Source organism: Felis catus, chromosome B1 (assembly GCF_018350175.1).
Source record: "Felis catus isolate Fca126 chromosome B1, F.catus_Fca126_mat1.0, whole genome shotgun sequence".
NCBI classification, from domain to species: domain Eukaryota; kingdom Metazoa; phylum Chordata; class Mammalia; order Carnivora; family Felidae; genus Felis; species Felis catus.
In genome coordinates, this window is record NC_058371.1 from 38,559,901 (window position 1) to 38,574,878 (window position 14,978).

The following is a 14,978-nucleotide window of genomic DNA, read 5'->3' on the forward strand; positions in this document are numbered from 1 at the left end:
AAAAAATTACTAAATAGTCCCTTGACTTACCTGATTCTTGCTGCCTAGAAGTAATCTCTTTCAACTCCTTTGGAGCTTCAGTATGCAATTACTGACTTTCAGTAGTTTTATATTTTCAGTATGAACTATTGACTTTCACCTATGGACCTCTGGAAAAAGGGCACTTTCTCTCCCCCCCCCCATCCTCCCTGTCTCCCTCTCTCTCTCACTCACTTACACACACACACAGCTTACTCTCATTTTCTCCCCCTCCTCCTCCTCCATCCCCTAATACTTCCACTAAAATTATATCATAATCATAATTTAGTGCTACATCAATTTTCAGTACTTACTTTATTATGACTGTATATATATATATATATATATATATATATATATATATATATATATATAAATTCACTCCTGAGCTATGTATGCATTGTTTCATTTGCTTTTTGATGTGTGCTTTTTTTTCCCTAGAGTTAATTATTACCTCATTTTGTTTTGTTTACTTTGTTTTCAAAAGCCTATCTCTAATTCACCTCCACATTCTCCAAAAGAACCATGACTCTCCTCTCCATATGGTTCAACATTTCACATATTCTCTCGATGACACTGTTTGGAAGCATCCTTGGAATCCTCTATTCCCCCACTCTGTTCTAAACTGGTTGGTTTCTATTTCCTGTATAGTTGATGTCCTAGGGCTTTAGCATCACCCTGAGGTTTTCCTCTGCCTCTCTATTAGATTTACTATTTACTAAATAGCAAGCCTCATCTTCTTTAAGTAACTAAGAAAAAGTACATGGGTGAGGAGAGAGGGAAGAGTCTGCCCATTGTGAAATGTGTGTACTTTTCACTTAATTTTGCTATTCTCAATGTGGGAATCTCAGTATTAACCTCAGCTGAGCCTGATTTCCTAAGTACAAAGTTTTTGGGTTAATTTTCCCAGGCAGGAACTGCAGAAGATGAAGAGAGTTAGGTCACTTGGCTCTACAAAGCAGGGAGGGCATTGAGAGCATCTAGTTACTAATTTAGAACCTTTAAAGGATCTTCTTGTTTTGACCCACTATGCTTAGTTGTAACCATTGCTCCCAATTCCTAGACCTTTCTTGTGTTCCATGAGGAAAATCAGTCTTCTTTCCTTGGCTTTCAGGTCTATAGACACTTGGGTTTCAGTTTTCTCTGGGGTGGTAAATGGTAAAAGGTGAAAGATTTATACAACTTGAAGAGAAACCAGAATATTTGGGGTAGTAAATAGTTAACAAGTCTGTATGTTTTCCATCTTTCAAGATGTATGTTTTCAAGATGTTTTGACATCTTGAGGGCATCCTGTCTCCTTCTGTGTCCTTTAAGATCTATGTGTCCTACTGTCATTTTAGTGAGGTTTACATATGCATAAGGAGAAAAGCATATTGTTAACTTTAAGAGTTATGCTTTTGTAGTATATAAATACCACTTAATCATGATCTTAGAGATGATCTTAGAGATCATCTTAGAGATCTTAGAGATCATCTTAGAGATCTTAGAGATCATCAACAGGGGGTTGATGAGCCATATCAAAATCCCCTTAAAATACTGCCCAATCATCATTAAAGTATTCTGGAGAGAATTTCCATTTTTTTACTGATTTTTTTTAAAAATAATTTTTAGAAAATGTTTACTTATTTTAAGAGAGAGAGAGAGAGCACGTGCACACAGGGGAGGGACAGAGAGAGATGGAGAGAGAGAATCCCAAGCAGGCTCTCAGCATAGTGCCTGACATGGGGTTCCATCCCACAAACTGCGAGATCATGACCTGAGCCAAAATCAAGAGTCAGACACTTAACCAACTGAGCCACTCAGGTGCCCTGAGCCTTTCCATTTTACCTGTTCTTTAAAAAGTGCTCTGTGGAGGAGAATTGTCATAAATCAGTACACTGCTGGTACTTTATCAGTCCTTCTAAGTGATAGTAAAGAGCTTTTTCTCTCAAAGCACTCTCCCATATCTGTCTGCCTATTTGGTCTACTTAGTTATTAACTAGACCCCAACCCTCTTTACACTGGGAAATCTTAGGAGAAAACTTTAACAAAAAGCTCAATAGTAATGGATTCCCTTGTGAGCTGCTGGGGGCTCCAGGGTCTACAGAAGGTCCTATTGCTTGCTGTAAACACTTGGCATGATTCAGTGCATTTCTCAGTTATACAGTTGAAGTTGACCCCACTAAATTACACCTGGATGCAAGGGGATTATTGTATCTGGAACAGCTATATAATCTTATTTGATTTGTCAAATCAAACAAAAACTTGGCTTGCCAGGTTTGAATCTGGCAATAATGCGTAAGTATATTAATGTCTCTAGTGCCTTGGGTATCATCTTGCCTTCTAATACTTAACTGTAGGCTACAACCAGTGTTATATTGTGAGATGAGTCAGGATATAAAAATTGAGTCTCAGCCAGTACTTTCTTAAACATTTTGATATGGAACACTCCAAGTAATCTACTTAGAAAAACAAATTGCACAAAGATCAGATGATTTGTGTGCACAAATAATAAACTAAATGTTGTACCATCAGAATGTGAAAGACCAGCTTTTAAAAAGCAATAAAAAGTGATCTGCTTGAAGAATAAGATAATGCTCCAAATCTTAATTAAACTAAAAGATAAAAGAGTAACTCCCATGATTACTAAGGAGCCACCTTGCCCAGCTCCTCATGGTTTCCACATCACTATGAATGAGTATATAAAAACATTCTCCAAAAATCTCCTATTAGTCCCTAAACTGAATGCAATCTCTGAATTATAAACCAGGCAAGCAGGCATGATCTACCAACAGAATAAAATAAGGGAAAGGCATCATCTTGGAAAATCCAAGATGGACCGTGCACATTCCCACATAAGAACTCCCAGATGGTTAAGTTCAGGTTACCATGATGCTATTAACCTCCCTCAATCTTCAACAAAGAGTATCTTAAAAATGCAAGGATTCTGTTTTCCTCCCTGAACTCTCATCTTAATATTTTACATATTTTTATTTTTTCCTTTTCATTGATTCTGACAAATCAAATATTATGCTAGACATATCAAGTTCTATACTAGATTGTCAAGAATGATAGCATGGACCAGCAATTAATTACTTTCTTTTCTTTCTTTCTTTTCTCTTTCTTTCATTCTTCCTTTCTTTCTTTTTAATGTTTATTTATTTTTGAGAGAGAGACAGAGCATGACAGAGAGAGAGACAGAGCAGTGGAGAGGCAAAGAGAGAGGAAGACACAGAATCTGAAGCAGACTCCAGGTTCTGAGCTGTCAGCACAAAGCCCGATGTGGGGCTCAAACCCTTGAACTCTTGAACTGAGAAATCATGACCTGAGCCAAAGTTGGACATTTAACCAACTGAGCCACACAGACACCACCCACCCCCCAATTTTTTTTGATTCATAATAAGCATTATTGAATAATACTATTAAAATAACATTGAAGAAGAGTATTTTGTGACATAGAAAGATATTTACACTTGGAGCACCTGGGTTGCTCAGTTGGTTAAGCATCTGACTCTTCATTTCAGCTCAGGCCATGATCTCATGGTTTGTGAGATCGAGCCCCACTTTGGGCTCTGCGCTGACAGCATGGAGCCTGTTTGAGATTCTCTCTCTCTCTCTCTCTCTCTCTCTCTCTCTCTCTGTTCATCTCTCTCTCTCTCTCAAAATAAATAAATAAACATTAAAAAAGAAAGATATTTATACTTTAATATGGGAGAAAAGCATTATGAAAGAAATAAAAGTATCTCATTTAAAAGAAAAATCATAGAAACAACCTAAACATCTACTGATGGATGAACAAAGAAAATATGTATATGTCCAATTATTCAATTATTATTCAGCCATAAAATAAGGAATGAAATCCTGTCATTTCTAACAACATGGATACATCGATGGACCTTGAGGGCACCATGCTACATGCAGTTCAAAGACAAATACCAATGATCTCATCCATATGCAGAATGTAAAAAAACAAAGCAACCAACAAAAAAATGAGCTCATGGATATATGAGCTCCAATTATAAAATAAGTAAGTCATGGGGATGTAATATGGCATGGCCCAGCAATTTCTTTAGTGTTCACATACTGCATGGAAGCTCTGAGCTACTTGCTTTAGAGCACCATGATTGGAAGAATGTGTTCAAATAGAAAGGCATGAGGTAGCAGATCAAGAACACAGTGTAACACTGGGAGTTATTTTAGAGACACTCAAACCAAAGCACAACTCCACTGGCACTTTAGTCAAGTGAAAATGGGTAAATGATTATCTGCTTTTAATTATATTCAAGGCTCAAAAGGATGGTCCCATCAGGAGCATAGTTGGCTCAACTCAACACCTTAAAATAATCATTTGTATAATCTAAGGGGGAAAAAGTAGTAATCTACACAAAAGTACTGGCAGGATCTGAGAAATTCAGAAAGAAGCTGGTGGTGGAAGGGATGATTAGGAGTTAAGGGAGAATTAAAAAACAAACAAAGAAACACCAAACCTAACAACAAAAACTAGAATCACTTTGCTAGCTTCATATTTTAAAAATAAACCCAAAGGTAGTACAAGCTTCTATTTGGGGGCAAGGCTGACTAAACCTTAAGAGAGTTAAATAGCTATCGATTGTAATGTAGTCTGCAGAAAGACCTTCTATAAGGAGCCAGGTCACTTCTTAAGACCTCCTTTGGGTAAAGATCACATCAACACATCAAAACTTGTTAGTCTGGCAGAATCACACATGAGAGAAAACAAGAAGGGACTCTAGTGGGAACTCTTGAAACACAAGAAGGGACTCTAGTGGGAAGACAGTAGAGCCAGTATGAGAAAAATAGAGTTCTGGAGATAAAGTTATTTTTATCTTTACACTGCCAGACACTTCCTCCCTAATTCTCTAATGGGCCAGGGTTATAACTAGTACAGACACTGTTCCTGAATTCTCACCCCAGGGGCACGTGGGTGGCTCAGTCAAATGTCCAACTTTTGATTTCAGCTCAGGCCATGATCTCACAGTTTGTAGGTTCAAGCCATGCATTGAGCTCCATGCTGAAGGTGTGGAAACTGCTTGGATGGTTGCCCCCTCTCTCACTCTCTGCCCCTCTGCCTCCTTTCCCCACTTGCACCTGCTCTCTCTCTCTCTCAAAATAAATAAATAAATAAATTAATTAATTAATTAATTAAAAAATACTGAATACTGACCCCAATATTTAAATCTATTGTTCTGAAAGGATCCAGATAAAGGATGAATTTATGAGACAGAAAGATGTTCTGCTTCAATTTAAGAATAAAAAAATATGCATAAACAGACATTTGCAGGAAGTTTTTCAAATTATGACTAAGGATTTTTCCCATATTATATAGATATACATTTCTGAATGGGCAAATATAAATGATCCATTTGACAAGAATCTCCTTCCCAGGCTCTAGCCTTAAGCTAAAGAACAAAGGGATCTAGTTAAGAATGACAACAATCTGCAAATCTCGAATGAAAAATTTTAGGTTGCAATGGACATTGTAATATCTTTCAGGCTCCTTTGCAGGTAGATTTGATTCACAGAAGAAGAAATGAGTAATATTTATCTACCAATATTAAAGAAATAACAAGCAAAGCTTATGCAGAATGGAGAGAATAGAGTTGACAGTGCCTTTCCTCACAATTGCAACATATTTTACAAAACAATGAATTAGGCACTTCCATTTCCCTTCAACATGTTTATGGTTAACATCTCCTAGCAAAGGAAGAATTTTATTCAAAATACAGATAAAATTCACCTTCCCCAGAATCTAGCTCAGTCTTTAGATTCCTTTTACAGAGGAAATAACCCCCACCAACCTCCGCAAGATTTCTAAAATTAACATTGTTCAGAACAAAGCTATCATTTTATCAACCCATGAATTTTATGGATGGTGTCTCCGGGAGGAGAAGTGACTGTCTAGGCACATATTGCTAATTATAGAAAGCAAGACCCAGGCCTGACCACAAGGATGCAGCACCCTGGTACAGACAGCAAACAGCCAACTTTTTGCATTTAGTACTACTCAAAGTACCAGTTTTACTCTGAAATTTCAGTGTTGGAGAAACTGATTTCTTTGCCATACTATTAAACAATAACTTTACACAATTTGTTTGAATCCACACAATAATCAAGTAGAGAACTCTTAGTTTAATCTCTAGTGTCACATTAGTCTTCAAAAAAATGTCCTCAGGATTCAACCATGCTTGTTATATTCACCCACAACAACATGAAACAAAAGCATCAGGCTGAGATTTTCCTGATCTATAATGAATGTATAATGTAGTTCAGCAAGAGATAAAGAAGGAAATAAATGAGGGGCGACTGGGTGGCTCAGTCGTTTAAGCATCCAACTTCAGGTCAGATCACGATCCCAGTTCGTGCGTTTGAGCCCCACAGGGGGCTCTGTGCTGACAGCTCAGAACCTGGAGCCTTCTTTGGATTCTGCATCTCCCTCTCTCTCTGCCCTCCCCTGCTTGCACTCTGTCTCTCTCTGCCTCTCAAAAATAAACGTTAAAAATTTTTTTCAATCTTATATAAAAAAAGGAAATAAATGATACTATCAACATGAACTTTTATAGATTTATGTTTAAAACCTATAATTGACTTACTCAAGTTAAAAATTAAGCAGACCAACTCAGTATAGTATACATTTATACTATAATGTAAAGAATCCTACATTTATGAAGGAAGACCAGACACCATGACATGGCTTGTGGTATCTCTGTAAGTGTATGACTGTATAAAGAGCTGCTTTAGACTCTGTCTTCAAAAAAGTTCAGAATAAGCTCCTTTAGAAAATTTGTATAGAGTCCTCCTCACAGGGGATGGCCATGCAGTGGCACTCAGGTAGTGTTTGTGTATGCCCAAATCTGTGCAACATGTAGCAAATGTATAAAATGTACTGGAGATAAGGTGTTAAGTGCAAAGATGTCTGCATGAGTATGTGTTTATTTGTTTGTGAACTTCTGGTCAACTGCATTGCTGTTCTCTGCCCCTGGGGTGCTATTCTATTGGTTAGGGTTCAAAAATAATTTTTTTCTTTTTTTATGTTGCCTCAATTATCATGCCATTTTTCATATTGTCGACAAACTCCATTTAGGGGAAAATGGTTAAATCTCTGTTAGAAGTTACTCCAGTAAGTAGCTTTGTGTTAACTACTCACCACAGGAATAAAAAGAAGCAGACTGCAAGGAACTGACTTCAGTGTTTGGAGTTATGAAAGGCATTACAAACTCCAGTGAATGAAATGGCCATGGTTAAAATTTATGAAAAGTACTTAAATGTGTCCTTTTAATCATCTCATTTTCAATCTTGGTAGATTAGTAAAAATAAACTACATCAATATTAACTTATTTATAGCACTTTGAGTTTCTCTGTGGCTCAGTAATGCCTTCTCCAACAGTGTGGAGGAAATTACTTTCTATGCATTGGGGATCATATATAGAACTTCAATATAGTCTCACTACAATAAATTACCTTCCTTGTTTCAAAATAAAACCAAACACACACACACACACACACACACACACACACACACACACACACCACACACACACACACACACACACAACACACACACACACCCCAAATACAAAACAATAACAAAAACACTAAGAAACCTAAGCAACATCAAAATAATTTACACTTGAGGTATAACTAGATCCATGGGAAACATGTGAAAATTCTTGGCAGAACTGAGGCCTAATCAACATTTCTTATACTATACATACCAAATTCTGGAGTGTCTGCCTTTTAAGAAATTGATTCCAAAATGTTACTTCTGTCAAAGGCAGAGCAACCAGCTGGGCTTGACAGCAGGAAGGTCTGTACTGCCCCCTCATGGCCAGGAGCCTCACTGGTAACTCTTCTAATAACAGATCCTTAAACTGATAAATAGCTTAAACCAAAGTGACAATTAAAACAGTTGAACAATGAATGTGCTCGCCACAAAATGCATAGTCTTCTAAAACATACTGACATGTGTCCTACATCTGCTTCAGAATTTGATATAAACAATGTCATCTAAAAAAAGACAAAACCACGTTCCAACTGGAGGTCTAAAGAATATAATTTAAAATACCTTACAGAAAAAAAAAAAGGCCACACAGAAAATCAAGTTTTAAAGAAAATAACATACAGACTGTGTTTCAGTAGTTTAAATAACGTTCTTCAGACTATGTCAAAATGAACCACAAAGGATTAGAAAAGTGAATTTTCTTAATTTAAAATGATTAGATCAATGGAAGCTTTTAAGATATTTTGCTAAAATAAAAAGCAGAGTATCTAATCCTTTCTGAAGTCCTTTAACACCTGCTGCAAATGAAGAACAAAAATGAATAAACCAGATAAAAAGTGAGGACAACAGATGAATAAAATTTAAACAAATCATTATGTTTTTAATGAACAATAAAACAGAAGTTAGAAACATGAAAAATGAAAGCTTTCAAGGAATACAAAACATGTTATAACTCCACCTCTCTTACAAAGGACAATTATTAATACACCTATTCTAGGAAGAGCCAGAGTTCCAAAGAGACAAAATTAAATCCGAGGAGCACATATCACAAGCACCTTACCTTTTTGGAGGGGAAGGGGAGAAGACTTTTTTCTAGTCATTGGATTAGATATCTTTCATTTTGGAAGAAGAGACAGAAAATTAAAAAGTTTTATTCACATGATTAGCAGGAAGAAACACTAATTTGATTTTAAGCGCTAAAAAAGTACTACTAGATAGAAATAAAGTGAATAAGAATTCTAATTATTACCCCCTGGGGTAAAATGCTTACACTGTGGATAGAAATACATATTGATATGTATTTATGCATATATAATTTGGTCTCCTATATTTATGGTGCAAGCCTATCCTGTTATCCAGTTAACTTCATTTAGGGAACAAAAATGGCTAGTGAAAGATTAAGTTCAATCTATCTAATTTCCTGTTCTAATGATTTTATATTAGCTCCTTCTGGTGTTCAAATTAAAAAGACTAAATAATCCTACAAAAATACTTTTTATGAGATATTGTGAACTTAGTTACAATCTTAAATATACAATTTCAAAACTTAGATACCACATATGCTTAAAAAATATAACTAAAAAATTTTGACTATAATTTCCAAAGTACCATATGATGACCTATTGATTACAATTCTACAGGGGTCTTTTCTACTATTTGTTCTGTGCAATGTTGGCAATATTCTGAAGGAAAAAAAAATGCCTGGCTTTCTCTTACATAGATGCAATATCAAACAAGAAAACCTGTACCATGTAACAAAAAGAGAAGATAGTAGAAAGTCTTTTCATTTCACATCTATGCCTGATTCCAACATTAATTATACTATGCAACCATAATTCTGGGTAGACTAATATTATGATGCTTAAATTATCAACAGGATTGGTGGCAGATAATGATGATGCATTTATTTCCCAAAGTCTTTGACTGCATACTGTGGGTATAACCCACGTTAGAACAAAATCCAAAGATGCTTCTTAGCACTCTTAATAGCAGCCAATTTCAGAGCCATGTTGAGAATCACATGCACACTTACATACATTTTGTTATTTAACAATATAATAAGCCATCCAGTTCTATCATAGCAGGAGACAGTAGTCATCATGCCACAGGAATCACATAGTGGTCTCAACAGAGACCAATACATCACCATGAAGTCACATTAACAGGACTGTAAAGAAGACATGTGAACAGGACATGTGAAGACACATATTTTTCCCCAAAGATATAGCTTTTAAAAAAAATACTGAAGGGGAAAGAGCTATGCCTGAAGACATCCTAGCTAGAAATTTTGCTAATGATTGATGGGGTTATATCCCACTGTGTCATAATCTAATGGGGGTAGATTAAAAGCCAACATGTTTCTTAAAGTCACATTAACGTATTTTGTCCCCTTCATGCCCACCTCTGCTATACTTTGAAGGGAACCTGTTATTACCAAAGCCTTTCAATACTGTAAATGTCACAGAAAGAGCCTGGGAAGGTGAAAGGTGGGAGAGTGAAAGCCTAATGTCACTCTCAGTGGGTCTGGATACAGAACTTGTGAGAAGGCTCAAATGACACTGAGATCCACCTCCTGAAGCTTTCTCTGTGCATTATCAAACCTCTCAAATCTCCATCATAATCATCTACATCTCCAGCTCCAGAGTTCTGTGATCCTATGATTCTATTATTCCATTTTTAAACCTGTGGAGTGGGAGTGTTTCTGAGTACCCTGTTCACACAGATGGTGGTGGGAAGAATCTCAAGAATATGTTGCATGTAGTAAATGCCCATTTCACTACGTAATCACTCCCTTCACATTTCATATGAACAGAGATAATATTATCCTACAGATAGTCACAAAGAACAAGTGGTTAATGGCAGCACAACCAGCACACATATGTGTAAAAAACACGAAAGAAGAAATTCTTCCCAATTACACATACCCAAAGCTAATGACTCTGTACAAGGCAAGAATGTAGTTCAATGAGACCAGGTCACTATTGTACAGCAGCTCTATATATTGTGGGGGAGAGCAAGGGAAGGGAAGCAAGAGGAACTAACTGAATGATAAAATCATACACAATGTCTCTGTATTCTTGATGTTCTAAAAATATACTGCACTGACAAATCATTTGTCAAGGCAACCTTTCCGAGACTAAAAACAAGATCAATGTGCCAACCAACACTTTCCCACAATCATCTCATTTTGAGCATTGCCTCACCCTTCTCCACAAACAGGCTTTTTTTTACAAAATTGACCCATGCCACAGCAATCTTTATATTTGGAGTTCAGATACCATCCCTTTCATCTGATCTCACCTGATTAGAGCCATTTTTTTACATTACTTTCTCAGTCTGTCACTGCATGTTAGACATTGTCAAAGAGTATATCAAATTTTCAATACAGTTTAACATGGTATTTTTTACCTTAGTATCCTTAGCAGAAAACTCTGAGGAGTTAGAAATTTTCATAGACTTTGACCGGTGGGACTGCCGCCGGATAGAATCCTCCCGGGAGTATTTCACGGAACCTGAGGTCCTCACTCGCACCTTGCTGGTACTCTGAACACTATTCACGCCAATCATTTTGAAGGTTGACTGGGGAAGAGGCTGGGAGAAATAAAAAGGCACTTTCCAACCGCTGCAAGGCTCTAATGCTGAAGGAACTCTGTCGGGTTGTGCCTGAGCAGCTCAAAGAGCAGAGATCTGCGTTAGCTTAAGAAACACCAGGCTGCCTCCCCCAGCATCTTCAACTACCCTGTTTGCAGCGAGTCTGATTGTTCCAGGCACGGCTCACGTCACTGGCTACGAAGAGGAAAAAAATGCAATCCCACCCCTGCTACTCGTCTCTCTTTTACACACACACACACACACACACACGCACGCACGCACGCATGCACGCACGCACGCATGCTCCATATTCACACGCTGGAACAAATGGCAATTGGCCAGGCAAGCTATTCATTAACATTCCAAATAACAACACCATTTCTCTTGTGACATTGTACATCAAGCTCATTAATGTCAACAACAAAATAGAGATACCACAAATAAAAGTCTCAAGTAATCTGTTAGGCACCATGTGGGGTGTGAACAAAGATAAATCTCCAAAAGGCCACGGGGTTACAGAGGTTGGAGGGTGGGAATATGTATGTAAAGCAAAAGACTCATCAATTACAGGCTAGTAAAAAGACAGTAGTCACAAAGGCATTTCCAGCTATCATCTATTTTCCTCTCTTTCCTGTTCCAGGCCACACATGGTTTAACAGTAATTTAAATTGTATTGCCTTCTGAAGAATTAAATGTTTCTTATGACCTTAGAGCACTGAGCCAGATATTTAGACAGGAATTGTGTCCAGTTATATGGGGAAAAAAAAAAACAGAATAAAGAGGTGACACTACCTTCCTATCATACTAAAAAGTTTAAAAAAATTGGTCATTTAGCACATGTTAATTTTAAATATGGCTTAGAGTGAGACCAAAAAAACCAACTCTGATCAATAAAAAGCAAGAGCTTTTCCAAGAGGTGTAAATGCTCTGTCAGAGTATAAGAACACATACAACCTTCTGAGTAAAAATAACAAATTGGAGATTATTAGAAGATCAGATAATTTAGCTCCTGACACACAAAGTCATTCTGAGCACAACACTCAGGACTACAATGCCTTGCTCATCGGGCATCACAGGGGTAGAGAGAGGGTCAGCTAAATAAGCCTCCAGATAAAAGAAGTTTTCATGTAAATATAAACAACAAAATTTTAAAATAGTTTGTAAAATGCCAATCTAGAAACACAGTCTTCCCTCAACAGTCAGTTCCTCAAGTCTGAATTTTTCCTTGAGGACTCAGGATGTTCAGGCTGTTTCGGCCATGTCAATCAGTCCAGGCAAAGGGATATGTGGATGTGAGGTTTAGTTTTACCCTCATGTCAGGGGCTTCTTCCACCCTCCTCTAGACTTCTTTATTTTTCATATCTCTGAAGCACTTGATACTTTAACTCTGCCATAAGCAAAAAATAATAATAAATAATTTTTGATACTATTTTGTCTAAAATAATAATAGATAATAGCTTTTAGAAGAACTTGGGGAATCTCCTCTAAGAATTCATTAAGTTTAGAATGTTATAATTCTATAACATCATTTTGGCTACTTTGTGGTAAATTTTTCTCTTTTCTCAGGTAATTTGAAACTATTGCATAACTGTTCTTTAAATTCAAAAAATCCATAGTGAATTTACACATTACAAAGCATGTCCCAACGATATAAAAAGTGGTGCGCTGTAACATTATGATAAAGTTATCATTTAACATATGCATAATTCTAATTTAAGTATATGATAATTATATAGGTATATAGGCAAATATCTTCCATTTAGCACAAGCAAGCTTGAGGTAGAACCGATGAATGAACTAACAGCAAAGGCAAGATAAAAATTCAAAAAGTACTACATAAAAGACGAGTCCCTGCCTCAGCATGACTAGAAATACAGAGCATTGGTTTAAAAGAAACACACCTTTTGGATATTTGCCAGTCACCATAATGAGTTAGAACATGTATCCTGAGGAAATGGATTTCCTTTTCTCCACCAAAAAGGTTACATAAAAAGGATGAAAACCATGTATTAGTATGTACAGAAATGGATTCTGATATACAATTTGATTTCTGGGAAGTTTAGCATTAATATGCTACCTTTATCTACAGACTGTCCAACTGGCACCACCATTCCTGTAATGTCATTATTAATACAAACTTTCATCTGTTTAACACCTTATACTTTATAGAAGTAACATTTGTTATCTCACTTTGATTCTTAACTTGACAGTTTTGCGAGGTGGGTTGAGGTGACATTACAACCCCCACCACTTTACAGATGAGAGAGGTCAATTCAGGAGGTTAGCACAGAGCCAGCATTCAAATCCTCAATTAATTAATTAATTATTCAGAGAGCAGGGGAGGGGCAGAGGAAGAGGGAGAGAGAGAATCTCAAGTACGCTCTATGCCCAGTACGAAGCCCAACACAAGATTTAATCCCTGACCCTGGGATCATGACCTGAGACAAAAATCAAGAGTTGGACACTCAACTGACTGAACCCCCTAGGTGCCCTTAAATCCTCACTTTAAATGATTCCACCAACCACACTGTCTTCCACAAACTATGGCTGTTTACATTGGCTCTTTCCTTTTTAAACCTATAATAAAACTTTCTGCAAGTCAGGGAGAGAAAAGTCTTCCTCTGTGCCTTCCCTGTATTTTCTGTCCCAAACTCCTACTTGGACAGAGTGAAGACAACCACTGCAATGCCGCTAGTAGTAAGAATAAACAACAGATGATGCCTATAATATATCTGAATATGTCCTCCAAGCGGTATGTGAGGAAGCTGGCAGGACCCCTAGCACTCAGGCCTGGCCTCATCCTATTGACCTAAGCTTAATTACCACCACTTCCCAATACCACTCTCTCCTTCAGTTAGGCCTGTCTCTTGATTCCAGTTTAATACACTGCACTGTAGCTTTCACTCAGCCACAAATAAAACACAAGCTCAGCTCCTTTGACACCTTCCTTAATTACTCCCCCATATGCTGTCCTCACACCTGGAACTCTGTTGCTCTACCCTGATCCTCCACATAGCTGCCGTCTCATCATTCAGAGTTCAGCTCAACTGTACTTGTTTTAGGAGACTTTTTCTGTCCCCTTTCCTAAAAGAGCCCCCACTTTCCACCCCACTCATTCTCTGTCATAACTGCTGTCTCCTGGTCTTAATGGCATTCACTGCTGTCTGAAGCTACCTGCACCTCAGAGCTTACAATAGTGCCTGGTGGAGAGCAGGAGCTCAATGACTATTTGTCAAATAATCAAACTCCTTAAATATATAGTAAGCTTCCCTTCTCTATTGTATTTCATGCAGTTAAACTTCCAAGAAAATTCAGCATATTTTTTTCTGAAAAATGGATATAGTTAATACACAATTAATTTCTTTCCTAATGGTACAAAAGAGTATGCAGTGAAATTTAAGTTCTCTCCCCCACCAGATTCCTAGTCCTCTGCCTAGAAAAAAGTACTATTGCTAGTTTCCTATCTATCCTTCCAGAGATCATTTATCCATATACACTATGTGTTTGAGTATGTGTATATTATGTCCTTTTCATTCTTATGGGCTATAAATGAAGGCATGATATATATTCTTTTTGTTGCTTGCTTTTTTCTCCTATCATCAAGATCTTTCTACATCAGAACAAAGCTACCTCACTCTTGTCAACAGCTGCAAGGTATATTCCAGTGTGCTGATGTATCATATGTTATCAGGGTCTTATTATTGGATATTTAGTTACAGTCTTTGCTACTCTAAATAAAGATGCAATGAGTATGCCTATAACATACCATATCTTAAATAATATTTAAACAATATGGTTTTCTACTTGTTTTCTGAACAAGTCTTATTTTCCTTTCCCTACATTTACTTAAAATCACCCACAGTCATCATGTTAA

At 37.0% G+C, this 14,978-nt stretch overlaps 1 protein-coding gene across 25 annotated transcripts in view; it reads right to left on the reverse strand.

Moving 5' to 3' along the window:
* PSD3 (pleckstrin and Sec7 domain containing 3) overlaps window positions 1-14,978 on the reverse strand; it is a 785,560-nt gene that overhangs the window by 249,554 nt on the left and 521,028 nt on the right. For 22 of the 25 annotated variants that reach the window (XM_045055432.1, XM_045055440.1, XM_045055431.1 and 19 more), the window contains one exon: window positions 10,922-11,104. The exons of the other annotated variants lie outside the window; for them this stretch is intronic. In XM_045055432.1, the coding sequence (XP_044911367.1) occupies window positions 10,922-11,104 (183 nt within the window). The remainder of the gene's footprint in view (window positions 1-10,921; window positions 11,105-14,978) is intronic. 25 annotated transcript variants of the gene reach the window in all.